The sequence below is a fragment of the Saccoglossus kowalevskii genome, chromosome 19 (assembly GCF_978046115.1).
Source record: "Saccoglossus kowalevskii chromosome 19, keSacKowa6.1, whole genome shotgun sequence".
NCBI lineage: Eukaryota > Metazoa > Hemichordata > Enteropneusta > Harrimaniidae > Saccoglossus > Saccoglossus kowalevskii.
The window spans coordinates 10574871-10595475 of record NC_140659.1 but is presented as its reverse complement, the minus strand read 5'-3'; the positions used below and the strand labels follow the sequence as shown (position 1 = coordinate 10595475).

Genomic DNA, 20605 nt, shown 5'->3' with positions numbered 1-20605 from the left:
ACTTTGATTGTGTATTACAGGAGTGAACAAATTATATGTATTTTGGTCATGACATAAAAGCTCATCACGTGTTTCACCATGGTGACTCATTTTTACACGCATCTGTTAATTACCTGAACGGTAAAAATGATATTATAGAGGGCACTTACCTTTTAACTTCCACTTTTTACAATTTTAGATATAATAAATTATCTCACAGATTTATATATATATTTTTAGAAATTATATATTTTTAAAACATTAACAACAGATCAGCTTAAAAAGTAAAGTAATTTATATGCAAAATATGACAAAATACTGTAGGCAATTGTTCAAGTAAGGTTCGACGATAATATATGTACAAGGACAGGTCACAGATCATTCACATTGTTTCTCTCTCTCTCTCTCTCTCTCTCTCTCTCTCTCTCTCTCTCTCTCTCTCTCTCTCGTATATATATATATATATATATATATATATATATATATATATATATAAAGCGTTAAACAGCTGTCAACAATATGTAGTTTGCAAACATGGACTCTTGTGTAAGTTACCAAATGTATCCGCAAATATATAAGTAAGAGCCATGAGATACAGTATACTTGAAAAGCCATAGATTTTAAAATTGTAACTTCTGCGCTTAAGAGGTTTCGGTTTAAACAGTATGCAATTATTGTTTGTACATTACTGTTCACTAGATCATCATGCAATTCGGTCTGCTTCCATCATATACTTAACTCCCGAATTGCCAAGCCAGCTGTTGTTGTTTCCGGCGTAGCAACGCCGCATATTATGACCTCGTAGGTCCAACACGTGGGCTGGCAGCCTGTCCCTGAATAGGTGAGAACGATTAAAACGATTAGGGAGAAAATCGAATTGCGAGATTGATTATTCATAGACAGATTAAACTACGTAACAAGATGATGAAATAAATGAAAATGCAGTAACAGCGGGAGACAAGATTATCCGGAATATTCAACAGGTGTTTCATATTTACCATGAAATCACGGTGTATGTGGTGACACGTGACTAGTATTTTATCGATAAAATAAACAACGCTTCATGTCATGATACCAACATTTTTATATTTTCCTTGCGTTAAACTGAAATTTTAGCCATTTTTCGAAAGATAACGATATATAGTTATTGGATATTCATACACTGGGTCTCAATTGGAAACTATAACCTATGATAAGAGCGTCTGAAAGTACAATATGCTCTATTTATCCATGGTTGGCAATAATTGAAGCACACCCTCAACATCATAACGAATTCAGAGCACGGATACACTGGTATAATATAATTACTATTAATTGAATAAATATCGCTGCGAAACGATATATTATATTCTATTATATTTTTGCTTTTCAGTGAATGTTTTATTCTGTCTTTTATTCGCGTTCACTGTTACAGATGTCTTGGTTACATAGATCAGGGGAAAAATGGACGCGATGACCGTAGAGAACTTAACACTATTTGAGGAGCAAAATAAGTCTCGTAGTTATCACGCATTAGACGAGATCTTGACGGCCATTTGCCTCTGAAGTCTATGGTTAAAATATTCGTTAGCCTTAATAAATAATTTTGAAAGTCTGTCAATGTTTGATACAAATATTATGTGATCATGTATATTTACGATTAACGACATACCGACATGAGAGAACGATAGTGTGTTTCATGTGCGTGAGAATGACGGATTTAAATTGGATAAAATGAATATTCAATCATGCGTTTGAATTTCATACAATCAGTTTATTATAATCATACTTTGATTACTGACCGTGCGAAACAGTATTTATACAATATAAACAGTATTTATAAACGTAATTTCAGTGCACTGATTTAAATTCCCGGCAACATGGTATAACGTAGTTTTCCCATATGTGTTCTTACTCGCCATACAGTTAATACCCTACTTGCTTTCAGAATTGACATTTGCGTTTCTGTGCTTCACTTTTTTTTCATTGTAACTGTTATGAGCGACATTTGGTCATTTGTGCTATACAAGTGATTTCTGCACTGCATAATAAAACCTTTGTGCTGCTACTTTTTAATTTGATCTCAAATGTCAACACACCATTAGAATTAAGAGAACACATTCAATAGCCAATGTTGTTTTAAACCAAACACGTGTGTGCGAATGCAGATTGGAAAATGTACTGACATGAACTGAACTGGTGATAACAAAGGCGTGTGCAAACAATAACGGTGAATTGTTGGCATACGTTTTCTATATTATGCATATCACAGCACAGTGATAACCATATTTGCGTTGAATAAACAGTAATTCCCTATGAAACACGGATTTCATGTAGCGCCTCATCTTGGAAAACGTCCTCTGGTGCCATGATATTTATTTCTACGTCGCGTGTGTTGACTTGCGTGTAGGCGGTAGTTCCTTTTAAAAGCTAAAACTTGTCTAAGTAATAATTAAAGAGTTTCATAGTGATGGCATCGTAAAAACCTCAGCGAATTGTAGTGATTTTGCAGCGTTATGGATGGGTAATATAGTTAGCAAAATAGAAGCAGGACATGATGTCGATCGCCAACACGCTGCATCACGGCGATTTCAATGCATAGCTTCAATATTAATACAAAGGTGACACACTAGGCCGTTACACGCGTAATGATCGTTGACGTATCACAGTTTACGATGTATACCCCACGAGAAGTATCTTAGTCTTATTCTTAAGTCTAGTGGAATTACTTGATTTTGAAATTGAATTTCTTTCTTTTCCTTAGTTTAGTGTCAAAATACCGATATTTCAGATGAGAGTATGGCGTTGAGATGCCTTCATTTCGTCATAATTGACCGTCACGTGTGTATTATTACACTTGAAACTAACCCACCCCGAAAAATATACGCTCCATACATTGTTTTGAGGCCACTAAGACGCTGTGACCTTTGTTTTTTTCTGTGTTAACGTTCGATTTCATGCATAACTCTCGATACTGAGAAGTTTGGAAAGTGACTTATTCAATCACAACTGCAGGTTAACATCATTATGTACGACATTCAATCCTCCAGCGCCTTTTTATATATTTAAATGTTTCGATGTTTTATCAACGTTTCTGTGTAATTAGATAAGTACAAGTGTATGTGAAGGCTATAAAAAAATCAAATAACGGCTATCCGACAAAAACGCGAAATAATGCACACGCTACTTATTCATTACTGTCGGCAGAATGTTGCTCTAATGTGTTCTTCTAACCAACTTATTTGTATATATATTCATTATAAGATAGGGGTTATATGTAATGACTCAAAATACTATAGTCGTAGTTCAAACCAAACTTGGTCATTAGTGTTTCAACACTTGAGAACGAACTCCTGTTCTCTTCTAAAATTACAAATCTCTACACACAGCTAGGCTCTAAGTTTTACTTGACACTGAAACTGTGTGCGAATTACTAATTACACATATGTACCGAACCAACACTATGTTAACTAGCTTTGTGCATATATCGCAATAACAATGTCCATATGAAAAACAAATATAACTGTTACTGATATGCTTATAAAACTGCTTCGATTGAAAAAAAAAAAAAAACATAGAGACAAAAGAATATGTGTGACGTTACAAAATATATACATTCATGACAACGGGTCTTATGTCAAGAATGGTATAATCAATAAGCATATCTACGAGTATGTTTGTGATATATGGCAATGGTGCGCTTATGTACCAAAACGTAATCGTCTGCATATTGTGGGTTTCCCATAAAATACTCGTAATCAATAAAGTCATTTAAACCCCATTGTGAGTGTGACAGTAAATACATAGATACCAAATTGTCTGTTGAAACTGAAGGGAATGTAAACAGACACTTCCGCCTTGCCTAGCTCTTGTTGTGACACACACCGTGAAATTGAATGTTTTGTCACGTGAATAACGACATAAATAAGAACTCTGATTTGAATATATAATAATAGACACAAGACTGTGGAATATCATGTGACATATTCCTAAATGCAATGACGTGAAAACTACAAACTTTAACGATGCTATTGATGTACAGTCATTGCTATACTAGTAGTTGGATAATTTGGAATTACCAGTGATACGATTGTAATGAATTCGGCGTGTTAAACGCCTGATAGATGTAAATTGTTGACATTAGTGTCAGCCGTATTTCGCTCTAGAATCGTGAAACTGTTTACTATTGCTTTCGAGCGTGTTCTGTTCAGCTTTTATAATGAATGGTTACACCTGAGTGCTGTGTGTGTCCATTGGTTAATGAGACTCGACTTTAAAAAGATAATTCTCACATACAGAATGTGAAGTTGCTCTGTTCTAATATATATCGAGTGAGATCTATTCGGGAGAAATATCGCTGTATCATTACTGCCGGGCTTGATAGGAGAGCCTTTCGCAGACATTTCAGGTCACTTAAAGAAAATCCTATCACCAATTATTCTCCAATCTCAGGTTTCAACAAACACGATAACGCGGTAAAAGTAGATGGAAACAGGCCTTATCTACTACGTCGACCGACACCGGAAGCACGATGAGGCTGTGAGTTGCTATGGTGATGAAATATCGGGACCATACCCTGAGGAAGCTTACATAAACTCCCATGTGAAACCCAATCTGTTGCCGTGACTTCCCATCACTCCGAAAGTGCTGACTGTTTTTATTGAAATTCCAATCGATTGTATGCACTGTATATCAGTACAAATTAAAAAAAGCCCCCTCCTCTAAACACTGGCAGCTAAGATGCGCAGCTTGTGAATGTGTCCACGATTGCTCAATCGCCGTTGTTTGCATACATCGTGGTTGATTAAAGATAGACATGTACGTCACGCTTAGAGGGACTTACTGCCTATGTTGCGTCAAACAAGATCAGGGTATGCGTGTACTCCCGGTGGATGTGTAACAGGTCAGATTTCATATTTAATGGGCCTGCCTGCAGGCATCGCACTATTTCTTGCTTAGCGAGGCATGTAGAAGCTTCCCTTGAAAACTGGAGGAGTCTTCGATTTACGAGGGCTGAGTTAGTATTTCGCACTCGCACTGTACTCTGTGATACTAAAAACGTGTTTGGTGGATGATGGTCTTCAATAATGTTAGTGAGGGTATTAACACGTAAGTTATATTTGGTTTGTCACTCCGTTTTTTTTTTTAAATCTGTATTGACATTATCCAAGGCTTAGTCAATTTACAAAGTGAAGACTTGGAAATCTAAATGTATGCACTGCGGCATTCAAAAACACTGAATATTACTGTAACATAGTATACGCCTCAATGGAGGGCGACTATCATATCGAGACGGAACTATGCGGATATTTCATGGCGGGTGTCACATGTAGTGCACGATGTCCTCATTTTTTGACGAAATACTTGACATCACTTCATTTATACCAGGAGGTTAATTTATTTTCTCCCTTACTTGACATTATGTGATGTTTGTTCTAATGCGTTGGTTACCAAACGGTTGTGCTATGTGACTTTCTCTGTAGGACTGTTTTGTGGCGTGTTGTTTGCGTTGTGGATTGTTCGTTTAACTGCACCGTGTTACTATGTAACTGTGTATCTGACGTCACTTCATGAATACCATGGCGTTCGTATGTGTTGTATAATGTACTTGTCATGTAATTGTTTTGTTCTTGTAGATGTTTTTTCGAATGTAGTCACAATAATGTGATGTCATTATTTCAGTATTGGACCTTAAGGGCTCAGGATAGGTAATACACGCGTTATATATTCAAAATACCAATACGCGCTTTTATCGAACGCGGAAATATTTACGCGACAATTAGTTACCATATCCCGCTCAAGTAAAACATAGCATAGCTTATAGACAGATAATCAGATTTATATGCATGTAATTGTATTTTAATACCAGTTGGAGAGCGCCCTCTATGGCTGGCGCATTCTTGTTTAATTGTGCCTTAGAGGGGGGGGGGGGGCAGCAACATTGATCCACCGCTTTTGAACTACACCGTCGACTTGCCGGCTTGCAGTTTGTTTCTTCTACAATTGTAGTCGCCCTCCACCACCCAGTGCCCCTCATTGTAATTATGGCACAGGTGGGTGTGGGCGTTTCTGGGGCCCACACCTTTGTGGGAGATTAATTTGTGCTTAATTTTCACTGATTTATTGTTCTGAAAGTTTTCCTCGCCAGTTGACCTTTGACCTGTGACCTCCTTGGAGGTTTTTCTGTTGTAATCTTTCAGTTTGAGGAAACTGGCGAGGGATTTTTTAAGGTTTACAAGCCTTTTATTTTTCAATAAATGTCAAGAATACTTGGCCTTTCATTCCATCTCATTTGTGTTATTGTCGTCTATCTTCCACAAACAGAGCAAAATGACCATAAGTGGTTCACTTTAAGTGCAGGGATATAAACATTACTATACAAACATTCATGTACATAAATACATATAAAAACCAGTTATTCGCTGGCATACAATTAGAACAATACCTCAAATTTATTTAATATAACACTCCATTCATCGGACAATTTGTTTTTCAATAAACACCGCAATTACATTGATTGACAAAGTTATATGCAAGAACGATCCTTTTGTTTATTATACCCCTAATGCCATATCGTCTGTAATAACACGTTTTTCTCGTATACATGATTCACCTAGTAGTTGTCACTAACGCCATTTTAGCACACTTGACCATATCGGTATTCATTCTCATGACGTGTTTTGTTTAGATAATTAGCGCTATAGCGCGTCATCTTGATGATGTACATGGTAATAGCGTATCTGTACGCCACACTCTCTCTGGGAGATATGCATTTCGACAAATCACTCATTTTTTTTCAGCAGACGTTAACCCCGCACCCTTCACGCAATACGCGAGATCTCGCACTGAAAGGAAAATCTTACATTTCATATATTCAGATAGTCATTGGCGTGAAGTTGAAAACTGGTGCATTAACAGCATTATGCAATGATTTATTCGCGGCAAAATATCGTACAACGTGTCAAACGACGACGGAAAAGCTATTATAAAATTGTAATTACCGAACCCCCTGAGCATATCTTATAGTAATGAAATGAATGCTGCCTGAAATATATAACGGGTATGCCATTAAATCTGCCGGATTGCTTTCCAGCTGAAATCCGAAAAACAAACATTTGCACAAGATTATTGAAAGAAAACAATCTGTGTGAAAGGTGGTGTAGGATTCACTTTGGGAACACAATATATGACTGATAATTCTGGACTAACCCCCTTCTGAAAAAACAGTGATGTGCCATTGAGACTATGATTTCAATATCCAATTCACCGTACATTTGATTTAGGTATACATCTACTTTATTGTCCATTACATTTTTCACATATTTCATGTAGTTAATTCTCCATCGCTAACACACTTCTACTATTTAAGTGAACATTCTGTGATATACACACGAATGTATCGAGTTACATATCTTGTAAATCAAATATGTGCACTGTACCACGAATCTGCCAGCGCTTGGTAATTGGTTCATTGCAGATCACTTTCTAAATCGCTTCTGTGCCACTTGGCCATTCAAATCAGAAGGCGGGAAAGTCACTCTGACAGGCAATGCATCATTGTCACTATAAGAAAAATGTTAGTTGAGGTACGCTGCGAACGCCATAAGGCTTCTAAAAGCGCAACGCTTGTCTGCAATGATAAAAAAAATGCTTACCGTAACAAGTTGTGTCCCAAGGATTATTGCAAATTATACCTCAGAAGACTGAGACTAATCTGTAGTCCTTGAGTGTATCCGTCAAGTTCACAGGCGATGAACATAATAGTGGAGGCATCTACGCTAGTAAATATATAATTTCTAGATAAAATTTGATTGATGCCAGAAATGGACGAATGTGTCTAGCATCTCTGTTAACATTTACTTTCACGCACATGTCGAGATACGCCGATGATACACTAAATCTATTGAAAAAAAAAATTGATAGATTTTTCATTAGTCTATATTTGCGCATACTTCTCATCTCCTCTAACACTTTTAGACTAATTTTATTATCAACGTCCTAAACTCCTAATTTGGGTGGAGTATATAAAATGCGTGTATCAACAAATAGCTGCAAACGTGACGGTCAAAGAAATTGTAATAATTATAATTTATTTATTCACTAACTTTAGAAAAAAATAATCCTGGTTCCACGTCTGTGTAAGTACGTCGCACGTAGTACGTGTAAGTACGTGTCAGAAAGAAACCATGTTCATGTGTTCACAAAACCAGAAAATAAAGCAATATGATTTTAAAATTAAATGTAATTATATAAAACCTTTGACAGAAAGCTGGTTGTAATGGAGGATCTCTCATAAGTTTTTGTATTTTTTGCGCTCGTTTTAAAACAGACATAAGTGATGAGTAAACGCCACTATTATTTGTTCATGTTTACAATCAATGACTATCGGCACTGTGACAATTCAAATATACAATGCAACTATTTCTTGCGTTCATTTACATCTAAGAGCATGATATACCGTGTTTTAGTCGCGGATTTTCTAGTTAACATGTTTCCTTCACGTTGTATCTTTATGCGTATTATGGGTTCTTTATGAGACCTAATAACGTTTATATGTATGTATGGACATATATAGACATATTGTGATGATACTTTTTATTTTGTGTCATTCAAAGTAATACATCTCAATCAGACATACACAGTTTCGACATAATTAAATAATTTCACAACATGAATAACCACTTGAGGTTTTTTACAGAAACTACATGTAGCAATTACTAGATACGTCATGTCTTTCAAACCTTTCATGTACTTTCAAACCTTAATCAATATTTGATAAACGTGGTGGAATAAGTTCAAACGAGACAAACCTCTATTTATATAAACAAAAATCGCGAAATTGTGTAGCCGTGGAAATTTATCCTGGAGTTCCACAGACCGATTATCAGTGACTTTCGCGAAATAATGTCTTCACGAATGGCATAAAATGTTCAAATCATGAAACTTCCTGGCTGATAAAAATTAAACGACTTACTATATATAAGACCACACTTCTAAAAAATAATATCAGCCATGTTGTGAGCAAAAAAAGTGTCAACACACTAATTTAATTGAATGCTTGAATGTCATAGAGGGCAATGACATTTGATAATTCCGTAATACGTCTGATATACAACACAATGTAGTGCTGCTGTTGCCATATACAAATATCTGAGATCCGTGAAATCATCAAAAGGGTCCTACCTTTTAAAATAGCAAGAATCATTGGGCAAACAAAGTTATTGCATAATATGCTTTAAATAGCACTCACACACACGAAATAAATATAATATTTAATCATGTCAGGAATTAGTAATAGTGTAAATATGTATATATTCAATGAGTACGACATGATATATTGTCGCGTAATGCTTTTTATTATAATTATCATAACATATTGTATTTGTACTCAATAGTATACGACGATATAGCAGCACATTTAACATCGTGGGATTCTATTACTTTAATTTGTCCATGCGATTGAATCTGATCATCATGAGTTTATACATATTTTGTATAATGGTTAAGTGAAATGCCCTTTTTCACATTTGAACCAATAAAAATGTTTAGTTGAAAAAAACAAACTCATCTGCTTCCGTTTAATCGATTGTTTGTATACGAATGTGCGCTTACAAGGACATTGTCTATTGGCTATGTTATACTGTGAATGCTGCAAATCCTTCTTTTAATTATTAGTGTCTGTCATAAAACACATCGTAATTCTTCGAGGGCGCACATTACATTTATGTTGATGCGTAATTAGGTGTAATACCCGTGGGATTGTTATTTAGTATTTATGTAGCAGCTTACCGAGGACATTGCTCATTCATATGACGTCTGACCACCCAGTAGATTTAGAATCCGGCAACAGCGATGTCGATTGCATCGAAACTTGTAATTGCTTACTCCTAAAAGATAACCTACATGTTACTAGCACCATGGCTGCGACGCTGCGCTATTATTCGCGATTCGATGTTCTTTGCTAGGTGAGCCGTGTTTAATTTGTGTGGAGGTTTGCATTAGTAATGTCAAAATTGATTTAGTTGAATGCATGCAAGCGTTCGGATACAGCCACACATATGGATGAGTGTTACAGTGCTTTTGGTAAATTGATTACATCTTTGAATAGCAATGATGGTATTTGCCGTCACTACTGAAGTTATTACTATTGAAGTTACTGACTTATTACCATCATGTCTCTCATCTTGTTTAATGCTTGTTAATTAATCCAATAGTTGTATTCATCGTCGTAATAATATGCAAATTCGGGACTAGTTATGTTCAATTGCACCATTAACTATGATTGTAATACCGGCAATCAAAATTTCCAAATATGAAATTATACATACTAAAAATATTATCTTACAATAAACAGTTGCCCGTAGCTGATGTGATTTAACAGATCCACTCAATATCATGTAATTAGAACGACGCATATTCTGTCGATCGAAATTCGTCAATGCACCCACGAATTGAAGAGACGATTGTATATAACTGTCCTATAAATCAATGAGAACAAATCAAAATATACCAACGCTCGCCAGTTATTGTGTGTATGTGTCATGCATAGAAACATGTACGCCATTACTGTTCTGCTCACAATATTATGTTTTTACATTCTCATAGATACGGATTAACGTCAGTGAAACCTGCAGTCAATAACCGTTAGTTGAGACATCCAATTGCCTTTGTCTGATACAGCTGTCATATCGTGAACCCTTTGTATGAAATTGCAGCGTATGGGAAAGACTGGAGTGGATATCAACGCTGAATTTGTTTCTAAGGATACTGTTGGACAGCATCTGTCGATTTATTTTAATTGTTCATTTTCTACTCACGTGGGTGTTAGTTAGATAACATCTCGGATTATATAGGCCGATGCTGCTATTTATAGTGTTAGCATCCGCTGACTGACTATTTAGTGTATGCGTGGTTTCTGAAGTTTGCAGCCAAATGATGAAAGCGTGTAATTAAATCGGCAGATCACCAGTTGGTTCCAAGACGTAAAACTTCAATTTTTCGACAACAAGAGATATAAAAGGTGCAATTCATTGGGGCTGTCACGTCATCTTCATCAACGAAAAACACCGATTGCGAGTCACAAAGAACAAATGTGCAAGTATGGCATTGTACATCGCAAGATTGAACTTTACTCTTCATTCCACACTCGCACCATCGGTAGAATACGACTACGAGTATAATTGGAACGAAACATGTCAAGATTTCCAGCAGCCGATCATAGAGACCTTTATATGGACTTTAATTTTTGGCGCAATGATTGTAACCGCTGCGGTGGGAAACTGCATTGTTATGTGGATCGTCCTCGCCCATCGCCGTATGAGAACAGTAACCAACTATTTCATCGTTAATCTCGCTCTCGCCGATGCCCTAAACGCGATTTTTAATATATCGTTTACGTTCACCTACGTCCTCCGAAACGATTGGTATTTTGGGAATGCTTATTGCAAGATCGTACGATTTATCTCACCAATAACAGTAGCTTCAAGTATATTCACTCTAATGGCTATAAGTATAGACAGATATATCGCCATAGTTCACCCCATGAGACCGAGGATGTCTAAGGTTCTCGCTAAAACAATTATCGCCGTCGTTTGGATTGCGTCAGCCGCAATCGCCCTCCCTTGGCTTGTATTTACTAATATTGACTTTGGGGCATGTCCTCCTCCTGCGATTACTGACACGCCCATCTACGTACGAAGAGTCTGTGCGACAATATGGCCCGACCAGGAAAATTATGGAGAATGGTACTTCTGGTAAGTCTTATTATAACAGCATGATATAATGAGTTATGCAGGCCGGAATACTAGTGATATGTTAGTATTATCCTAAAAAGACAAAGTTTAGAATATTCATAAACCTTTTGCAGTTGTGATTACAAAATGCTTGTATGTGTATCTGTACAGTGGGAAGGCAATTATAGCGAGGTGAAATCACCTGAATGATATCTGTGAATTTCCTTGCATTCCCAGCATCAGACAATTTTATTATTCATAAATACGTTTTATTCCTTCTGGTGATTTGAATTGATATTATAGTGCGTGAAATGTGCAGTTCGAACGTCTGCACACAAATATTTGATTTAGAACTTGGATTTCTCTTTTTATTAGAATTAGATGTAAAAACTTTTATTTTGCAGAGAGGAATAGGACGTTGCGATATCTGTTTTTCATCAAAATTAACCACCATCAAATATGTATAGAACATTATTAAACGTGAAAATATCCCAAAATAGTTTGGCATTTGTGGAATCGCACACAATGTTTTGAAACTATGAGCATTGTTTGTCATGTTTTTACATTCCAATTCTCGCATATCGTACAATCCTATCTATACTTTAGCACAATTTCGCTACACATTCCAAATACTAAATGCCAAATGAGAAATTCTGATTTTATTTATATTTAATAATCTATAATGCAGTTAGATAAATTGTGGAACACAACTGTAATTTAATGTCCTATATGTTACTAAATAATCCCTTATTACTTTTAATTGTAAAGGTTTTATAAAAAACAATAACACGTGATATAACATAGATACGAAATATAAATGCATATAGTTCGTGCTAGTGATTAACTATACGGCAATAATCACACTAAGTTTGTTTCTGCTTGATAACATTTCATTTCATTTCACCATGTTATGACGACGATTTAGTTTAACGGCACCGGGGTTACTGAAAAACGTTTTCGGGTTATTTCGCTTTGTAAACGGCTCTATAATTTATGCAAGGAGGCACAGCAGTAATATAAAATATATTGATAAAACGGCGAAGTGTTTCATTTGGACGAGATAAAGTGATCATAAAATAAGGCTGTATATGCTAGACGAGGCGATAATATCACAAGTCTGACACTAAAACAATGCTTTTTATTCACCACGCCTTGCACAATTTTAAGATGCGTGGTCCGCATTTTTAATTCATCATTTAAACCGACTTATCGACACAGTTGTGTAAAGGTAAAAATGGGAACCTCTGAATGGAGCCGCGATTTATATTTAAAGAGTTTAGTATTAAATCTAAATAGTTATTTCTAATGTAGTTCTGAAACGTCTCTCATGACTACAATCGCAGTGACGAACATCGTTTCCTAATACATTCGGAGAGGTGACTATTCAGAGAGTTGGATATTACTGTAAGCTTTTATAGTTAGTTAAACGTTTTCATTAAAAGTACAGTCAAATAAAGGACGAGTCAAAGATTGACAGATTGATAGTGTAAATAAAAAAGTACATGTTCTATGATTGTATGCTCTAAATTAACAATGTACAATACGAATTTTATAATACTTAGTGTGACTAGCCTGCCGACGGGGTTCTAAGGGTTGTTTTTTCTACGTTTAATGTTAGGGTTTTTGTTTTCTTTTACCCGTGAATCTAAATCACTATAATATTACGTTGATCGTATTGCCAGTCTATATGTCGAATAATATCAGATGATGTCTAGTAAAACATATGCAAATTAAAATATTGGTTCAATTCATTCCGACACGTGATATTATTTGGTTAATGGCATAATGGGATTCGATAAAATTTTACAATTGATGGCAGATGCTGATGTTACGTGAGAGTTCAATGAGCGACTTACAATATTCACTATGTTCCATGTACCCAAATGCCTTTTTTTATATTGTATTACAAAACGACATTGATGTATATATACAGTTGGCATGATTCAGAAGTAATTCTGATCATGATGTGGGTGAATGAGGCCATGAAACAATCATTTACACAATGACTGCTGTTTTCGTTGCTGTGGATACAAGAGAAAGTGTAATACAATGTCGAACACAATTACCCTTTATATATATATAGGTACAGCTTCAGTTTCATGGTAGCCACATATTTTCTACCGTTGATTGCTCAAGGCGTGTCTTATAGTATCGTTGGTATTAAGCTATGGGGCAGTCAGGCTCCTGGAGAGATATCAAACAGGCACAGAGAACAGTTAAAGGCAAAAAGAAAGGTATGTATATTGAAATAACATATCAAGAATCGTATTTATTGTTATAATTATATGTCTGTCCACAAAATCAACCCCAATGAAATCAGGATACGATAATCATTCTGACAAATGTAGGTTGTGTATGGAAAACGCTTGTAAGTAAAATTACACACATTCATTCTGTTCCAGCTGTACTAACAAAGGACAATACGTATACAGAATACACGTCACTGATTCAATAATTCTTAAGGGAGTGAGTGTGCATTAACTTCGACGTTAGAATGAAGTGTTGTGTGTTATGACGTCACATTCATATGTATTATGAATGCGGAATATTTGCAAAACACACTTCAGTACAATAAATATGGCTGACCAGCTACTGAAATTAAAATCAATTTCCTGTTGCCATGAAAAAAAAATCCGCTAAATTCGAACACTGTGTCTAAATTGTCCTGCAATTAATGAGATCTAGGTCATATTGTAATATTTAGATTTGTTTAGGTCTGTTTACTAAAAATCGTCAAAACCGTGTTTGTCATATGTAAATTAGCAGCTGCCATCATTGATTTCACAATTTTGATGTTTTGAGCTTATTCCCTGAGTTTTAATGTCACGATTTTTTCAAAGAAGCAACAATTTTTATTGTTCTTTTACATATTCAGGTAGATTTCAATTATCAGATTTCACTTATTAACGAAAATAGCATTAAAACCCATTGCATATTTAATGGCTTTACAGTATTCGCTCTCTGAAATTATTTGTTCACCTGTAACATCATAGATGTATAAATATGTCGCGATACACACATTTGTAATTACGAGATTTCATCCTACTATAAGGGGATTAAACAGTCGGCATTATCGGTTTGTGTTGACACAGTCGATGGCAAATCATTTCGTGTTTGTTTACAATGCTCGAGAGCAACACGACATGCTGCTTCACACGACACACGCCGACAATAATTGTGTAATTGTTGAATTATATCTATGTTCCTTGCTCTGTATTGATTAATATGCTTCTTGGACAAAGTAAAATCACAGTAACAGCTGATTTTTTACGTTAAAAAAACAATTGATTGCTAGTGAAGAAACAATATCATTCCATTTAATGAATACAACGAGAAGCTTTCGATGCTATTTTTATTCGGAACTATTTCATGAATTTAGCTGTTAAGGTATATTACACTAATTATTTATTCAAATGTTCAAACGAAACACACTCTATCATAATTCGCCCAAAATTGTAACTGTTAAAGTAATATAAATGTGAATAAAGAATTCGGAATAATTTATTGGCAGAAAAAATGCCCAGGGACATACAATTGCGTGTGAAAAACACAATCAGCAATATACCATTATCAAATACGAAAACATACACAACGTCGTAAAAAAGTCAGTTTCTCGCGTGTTGTAAAATTCAAGTGATCAATTATATTTTCATGACATTTTTATTGTTTTCGGAACGTTTTCCATTATAACTATTTCATTTTATAGCGCGAGTAACCGAAGTTCAGTTCTCGCTTCACCGTGCTTTCGTTTACCATCACGTCATCATGATGCATTGATTAACATGATACGCTTTTTGTATTAAACATTGGAAATACTACATGTATGTGATGCATATGTGATATTTTCAGACAATGCATCCGTTGAACATTAGAAACATTACATGTATGTGATGTATACGTGATATTATCAGTTCATCCATTGAACATTAGAAACATTACATTTATATGATGGACACGTGATATTATCAGATCAGTGCATCTATTGAACATCACAGCAGATCAGATTATACAATATTGTTAATGTTATTAGGTCACGCCTCACAAATAGGCATTCTAAATGAATATATGTTGAATTGTATATGGCATTGACTAATTTATGGCGATAAGCATTTGAATAATGTGAGTGACACGACGTGGTATTTACAATCTATTACTAGGTTTTAGGAACGGCATTATTACCAATGCAACCAAATCGCCGAGCTCGTTGATCAGTTTAATGTACGAGACGTACGTTTAATGTACAAGCGAATTCATCACTGCATAAGTTTGGCGACTGTAGATGTGTGATTAAATGCGTTCTTTTGTTTAAATATTTTGTTCCGGTAGAGCGTTTGTTTGTCTCAACGGTCTCAGAGTGTGTTAACATATATATTCCTGGTAGGCTTTATGTATGTTTATATAATTGTAGTACAGGAAACAGGAAACTTGTCTATGCATTAAGGGAACACTTTATAAATTCACCAACACTGTTATAACTGCGATGTTAACACGTGATACAAAATGGAGATCTCCCTCGATGCGGCAATGAATCAGGTTGTTTTTAACTAGTTTCTGCCTTTGTACATTAAACTAATTTATTCATTCAAATATTCATTTTTTGGTATCACCATTTTTTTTATTTTAAATACATAATAAGAATATAATATGTGTGTGAGTATTCGTCGTTGCAACATACGTTGATACGTGTGACCCAAATTAATAATGTACGATATGTAATGACTGTTAGTCTTTTTATATACAGGTTGTGAAAATGATGATTCTAGTCGTTATTATCTTTGCAATCTGCTGGCTTCCGGTTCATATCTACTTTTTACTGGGACGAAGCTACAGCGATGAATTGTACAGTCATCCTAATGCCCGTGAGATTTACATGGGTGTGTTTTGGTTGGGAATGAGCAATTCCATGTACAATCCGTTCATTTACTGTTGGCTGAACGATAGGTAAGTTGTCATCCATATTGTATTTCTTCTTTTATTTATGCGATGTCGTTAACTTTAGCATATGGAGCTATGTGTTTGAAGGTTTATTTGCCACAGGTTGTGGAGATTATCGACGACATTAACGGCTACTACATAATAAATATTCTGCTTGGGACAAACTCGGAATACATTGAAAGACTTGTTTTGGTTCAAAAGGAAGCCAGTTTTTTACACAGCAGCACTTGCACAAGACAGTCAATGTTGACCGTGTTTCCGGTGAACTTTCCATCAGCATATTACTATTTCTAAATCCCCAGTTCTCACAATAGACAGGATTTGTTTTTATTTCCTTCGTATAATTAAATTGAACTCTCTCTTTTCATATACTATCAGCATTCCAAGCCCTCACTCCATTCATTTATAGCTATAGAATAGGATTCAAGAAAGTTTTCCAATGGCTTCCGTGTGTAAAATATACCTCGGACGAATGGAACAAATCGTTGGGATACACGAAAGTCAGATACAAAAACCGAGTACATGACGTGTCCACGACCAGAAGTAAGATGGTCTCATGAGTTTGAAAGCAAAGCTCGTTTCTGGTTGGTCATTTTCTCCCACGTGTTATGACCCCTTATGGAATGTGACTAAATTGCATGACTAATTTTGAAAAGCATTACATTAAAACACTACGTTGAGTACAATGTTTTAGTTCTGTATCTGAAATGCTATTTGCTAACCGGTTTTCTGCTAATTTATTTTTAATTATTGTGGCATTAGTGAAATAGCTTCTGGGAAAGTAGTACATTCAATGAGCTGCTCGGCTTTAAAGAGTTACATGACGAAATTATTTCATATAAGTTAATCCATATGTTAATCAATCACATTTCTTTCATAAATCACACTCCTTATCATTAAACTGTCTTGCACGTATTAATTTATGTGCATATAAAATACATACATATTATTAACAATTTTCGGTATGTAATATTTCAATTAAACCCCAAGTTGCTTTCACACTCAAAGAACAGTCTTTCATCTGGCAAAGAAATTGTTCGAACAAATTATTATATCCACTTTATCTCACATTACTGAATCGTCTTTGTCTATTTCCATAGCACCTTTCATCATCTCTGTTCACTAGTTTTCTTGTAAAATATCCTAAATCTTTAATGCAGTTTTGTTCGGCCTGAGACCATTGCATGTTACATAAATCTCTACTGTTCACGCATCCCTAAGAACCAATCAGAATCCGGCTTATGCTTCTGGACTCGTTTTAGTGCATTTCGTAATGAATACATGATAACGCAGGTCTTCACACATAAGGGCGTTGGTGGCGCAAACATAAGCATTTGATCATGCAGACAGTTATGTGAGTGAATGTGGACTCAATTTTAGTATTGTGTCAGCAGCGGCTGAATCTCAGCATGATTTATATTATTTATTATACCGTCATTGGTGGTGTTTCTGAGATTTAAAATTGCTTTTTCAATAACACAGATAAATTTAGTGATCTATAATCAATAAGTTAATTTACAACGAATCATTTTCATTTAATATTTTATAAAATAGGGCGCAATCCTTGGCAATATTATTCAACACGATATATTACGAACGTTAAGTTACGAACGTTTCGCCAATTTAAAACAAATATTTTTTATGAGAATTATTTGGATATCGTTCGTGTTCCCGTGTACAGACAAGCTTTAACTAAACTTCGGTGCTCTAATCATAAGTTACGCATTGAGACCGGTAGATATTATGGAACTCCAGTGGAAAATAGAACCTGCCAAATATGTATAGATGCTGTTGAAGAAGAACTCATTTTCTGGTAGTTTGTCCAGCATATAACCATATTCGAAAACCGCTTTTTGATCGAATTAACCGCATTGAACCACAATTCGAGTTCCTTTCGCCTATCAGTAAACTTACATATATTTTTTTCTCAGGATAACCATGAAATCATCCAAATTATTGCAAGATTTTATTAAATTTTATTAAATAAATAAATAAATATAATGGTTCAGTGTGTTACTATGAGTTTATTATGTTTCTGCACATTCCTTACAGCATACTCAATATTCACATGCACACTTAGTGTGCTGCGGCCACTCCGAAGTGTCCGTCATTTCTTGTAGACACTTGAGAGTTCGTATCCATATAGCATATACTCAATCACATGACGTTCACGTGGCAAGGTCACCAAGTTTACGCCGACTTATAAAAACTCAAAAACTAGGTATATAATGTTCATAATCTTGTAAGTATAAGATGAGAATTCTATTTAGCACGTCGGTACTACTCGCTTTAGAAACGGATACGAAATCGATCGATGTCATTCTAATATAGAAAACCGAATACACGCAATTGCACTTGAAGGATAAAATGCCTGACACGAACACTAACCATTTGCGTTTTAGTTTAAAAAAAAACACATGCATGCTCAGAGTCGTTCTTCAACGCTCACGGTCATCACATTTTAATACAAGTTGCTAAACTTTTAATCGGAATTTCGAAACGTAAGTATTTACCTACCTATGTTGTGGTGTAATTTGATGACGTATGGCGAAACTGATGACGTATATGACCAATCAAGTTGTGATTAATGACGTACACAGGCAGCATAGGGGATATTATAACTTACTTAGTAAAAATGTCGAAACCAAAAATGATATGTCCTTAAATAAGTGAAATACATTTATTCTGTTACAGATTCCGACGCGGCTTCAGGAAGGCTCTGCGATGGCTGCCGTGTTTCAAATGGACGCCAGGTGAACGGGTCGATTCTCAACGACCAACAAATTTGAGCGGCACGTATAGTACCACTCAGGGGATGAAGTTGATGAGGAACGGATCAGACATGATAACAACGGTCGACGAATCCATGCTGGAGAACGCGCTTTGAACAATAACAATTGTAATGATATTTGCTTTTTATGGGAAGAAAGAACCATTATTTCATGGTAAACTGAAATTCTTCGTTACTTCCGGCCAAATAGGATGGATGATACACTACGAGACGTATATTTTAAACTATATTTGTAGATACATGAACTGATGTTAATTTACTTGTGATTTTGGTGCGGGTTATTACAAATTAGAAAGGAATCTTGTTTTTGTTTCTGATCAAAGTAAGTATATATTGAAATATATATGGGGTACAGTAAACAGTGATTAAATACCACTATAGTTGGAAGTAAGCCATGTAACACATACTTTGCTCCGGGAAGCAAACACACGTTACAATAGCCACAAAGTATATATTGACCTCTATTGCCCTAATATAACGTCGTTATATTGAGGGTTTCACAGAGTAGCACAGTGACTACAGATAGATCGTAAAAATGTACATGTATGGTCTCGTCGTAAATAGTATATGTTGGTCATAATTTCAAATTCTAGTGCCTTTTGGCAAAACATGGCTAAATTCAATACTCTCAATTACGATAGACTCCGGTTTTGAACTGTAGGCATTAATCTACGATTCAGCCAATGATGGAGAGATAAATCTAAGTCAGGGGAAGCCCCATGACCTCAGGATTTTTGATTTTTTGTTTTGTTACGCATCATGTAGCAAGGTCAAGAGGTCAGCACCAGCTTGCCTTATGTTCACTCTCTGTTTTCTCCGCGCCGAATTTGCATCACAGCAAAAAGACCCCAAGCGAAGAAAACGCAATGGCCAAAGTCGCCACCCACTGGCCAGAAGCAGCCAGAAGGCAAGCGCCCAAACTCTTCCAGGAGAAGGAAGGGGGAAGCGAGTTGACGAATTCGCCTGCAACAAGGGGGATGGGCAATCATTTCGTGGGTGCAGCTTGAGCTGTTCGACTCTTAAAAACTGTGATGGGGGACATACTTTGGCGGAGGAGACATGGCCACCAAGTAGAATCGCTGAACCCAATGCCACATATCCCTCTTGTACACAGGAAGCAGCGGGTAACTGACCCCTGGATACTACATGTGGTGATACATGGTTACAAAATTCTGCTGCTATCTCTGCT

General features: G+C 35.7%; 1 protein-coding gene across 1 annotated transcript; it reads left to right on the top strand.

The window, feature by feature from the left end:
- Window positions 1–11058: 11058 nt before the first annotated feature.
- LOC100371676 (tachykinin-like peptides receptor 99D) lies at window positions 11059–19775 on the top strand. Its single transcript, XM_002735393.2, has 4 exons — window positions 11059–11711; window positions 13774–13924; window positions 16432–16631; window positions 19320–19775. Exons 1-4 carry the CDS (start codon window positions 11059–11061, stop codon window positions 19510–19512), a joined length of 1197 nt encoding a protein of 398 aa, XP_002735439.1. The 3' UTR covers window positions 19513–19775.
- The last annotated feature ends 830 nt before the right edge of the window (window positions 19776–20605 follow it).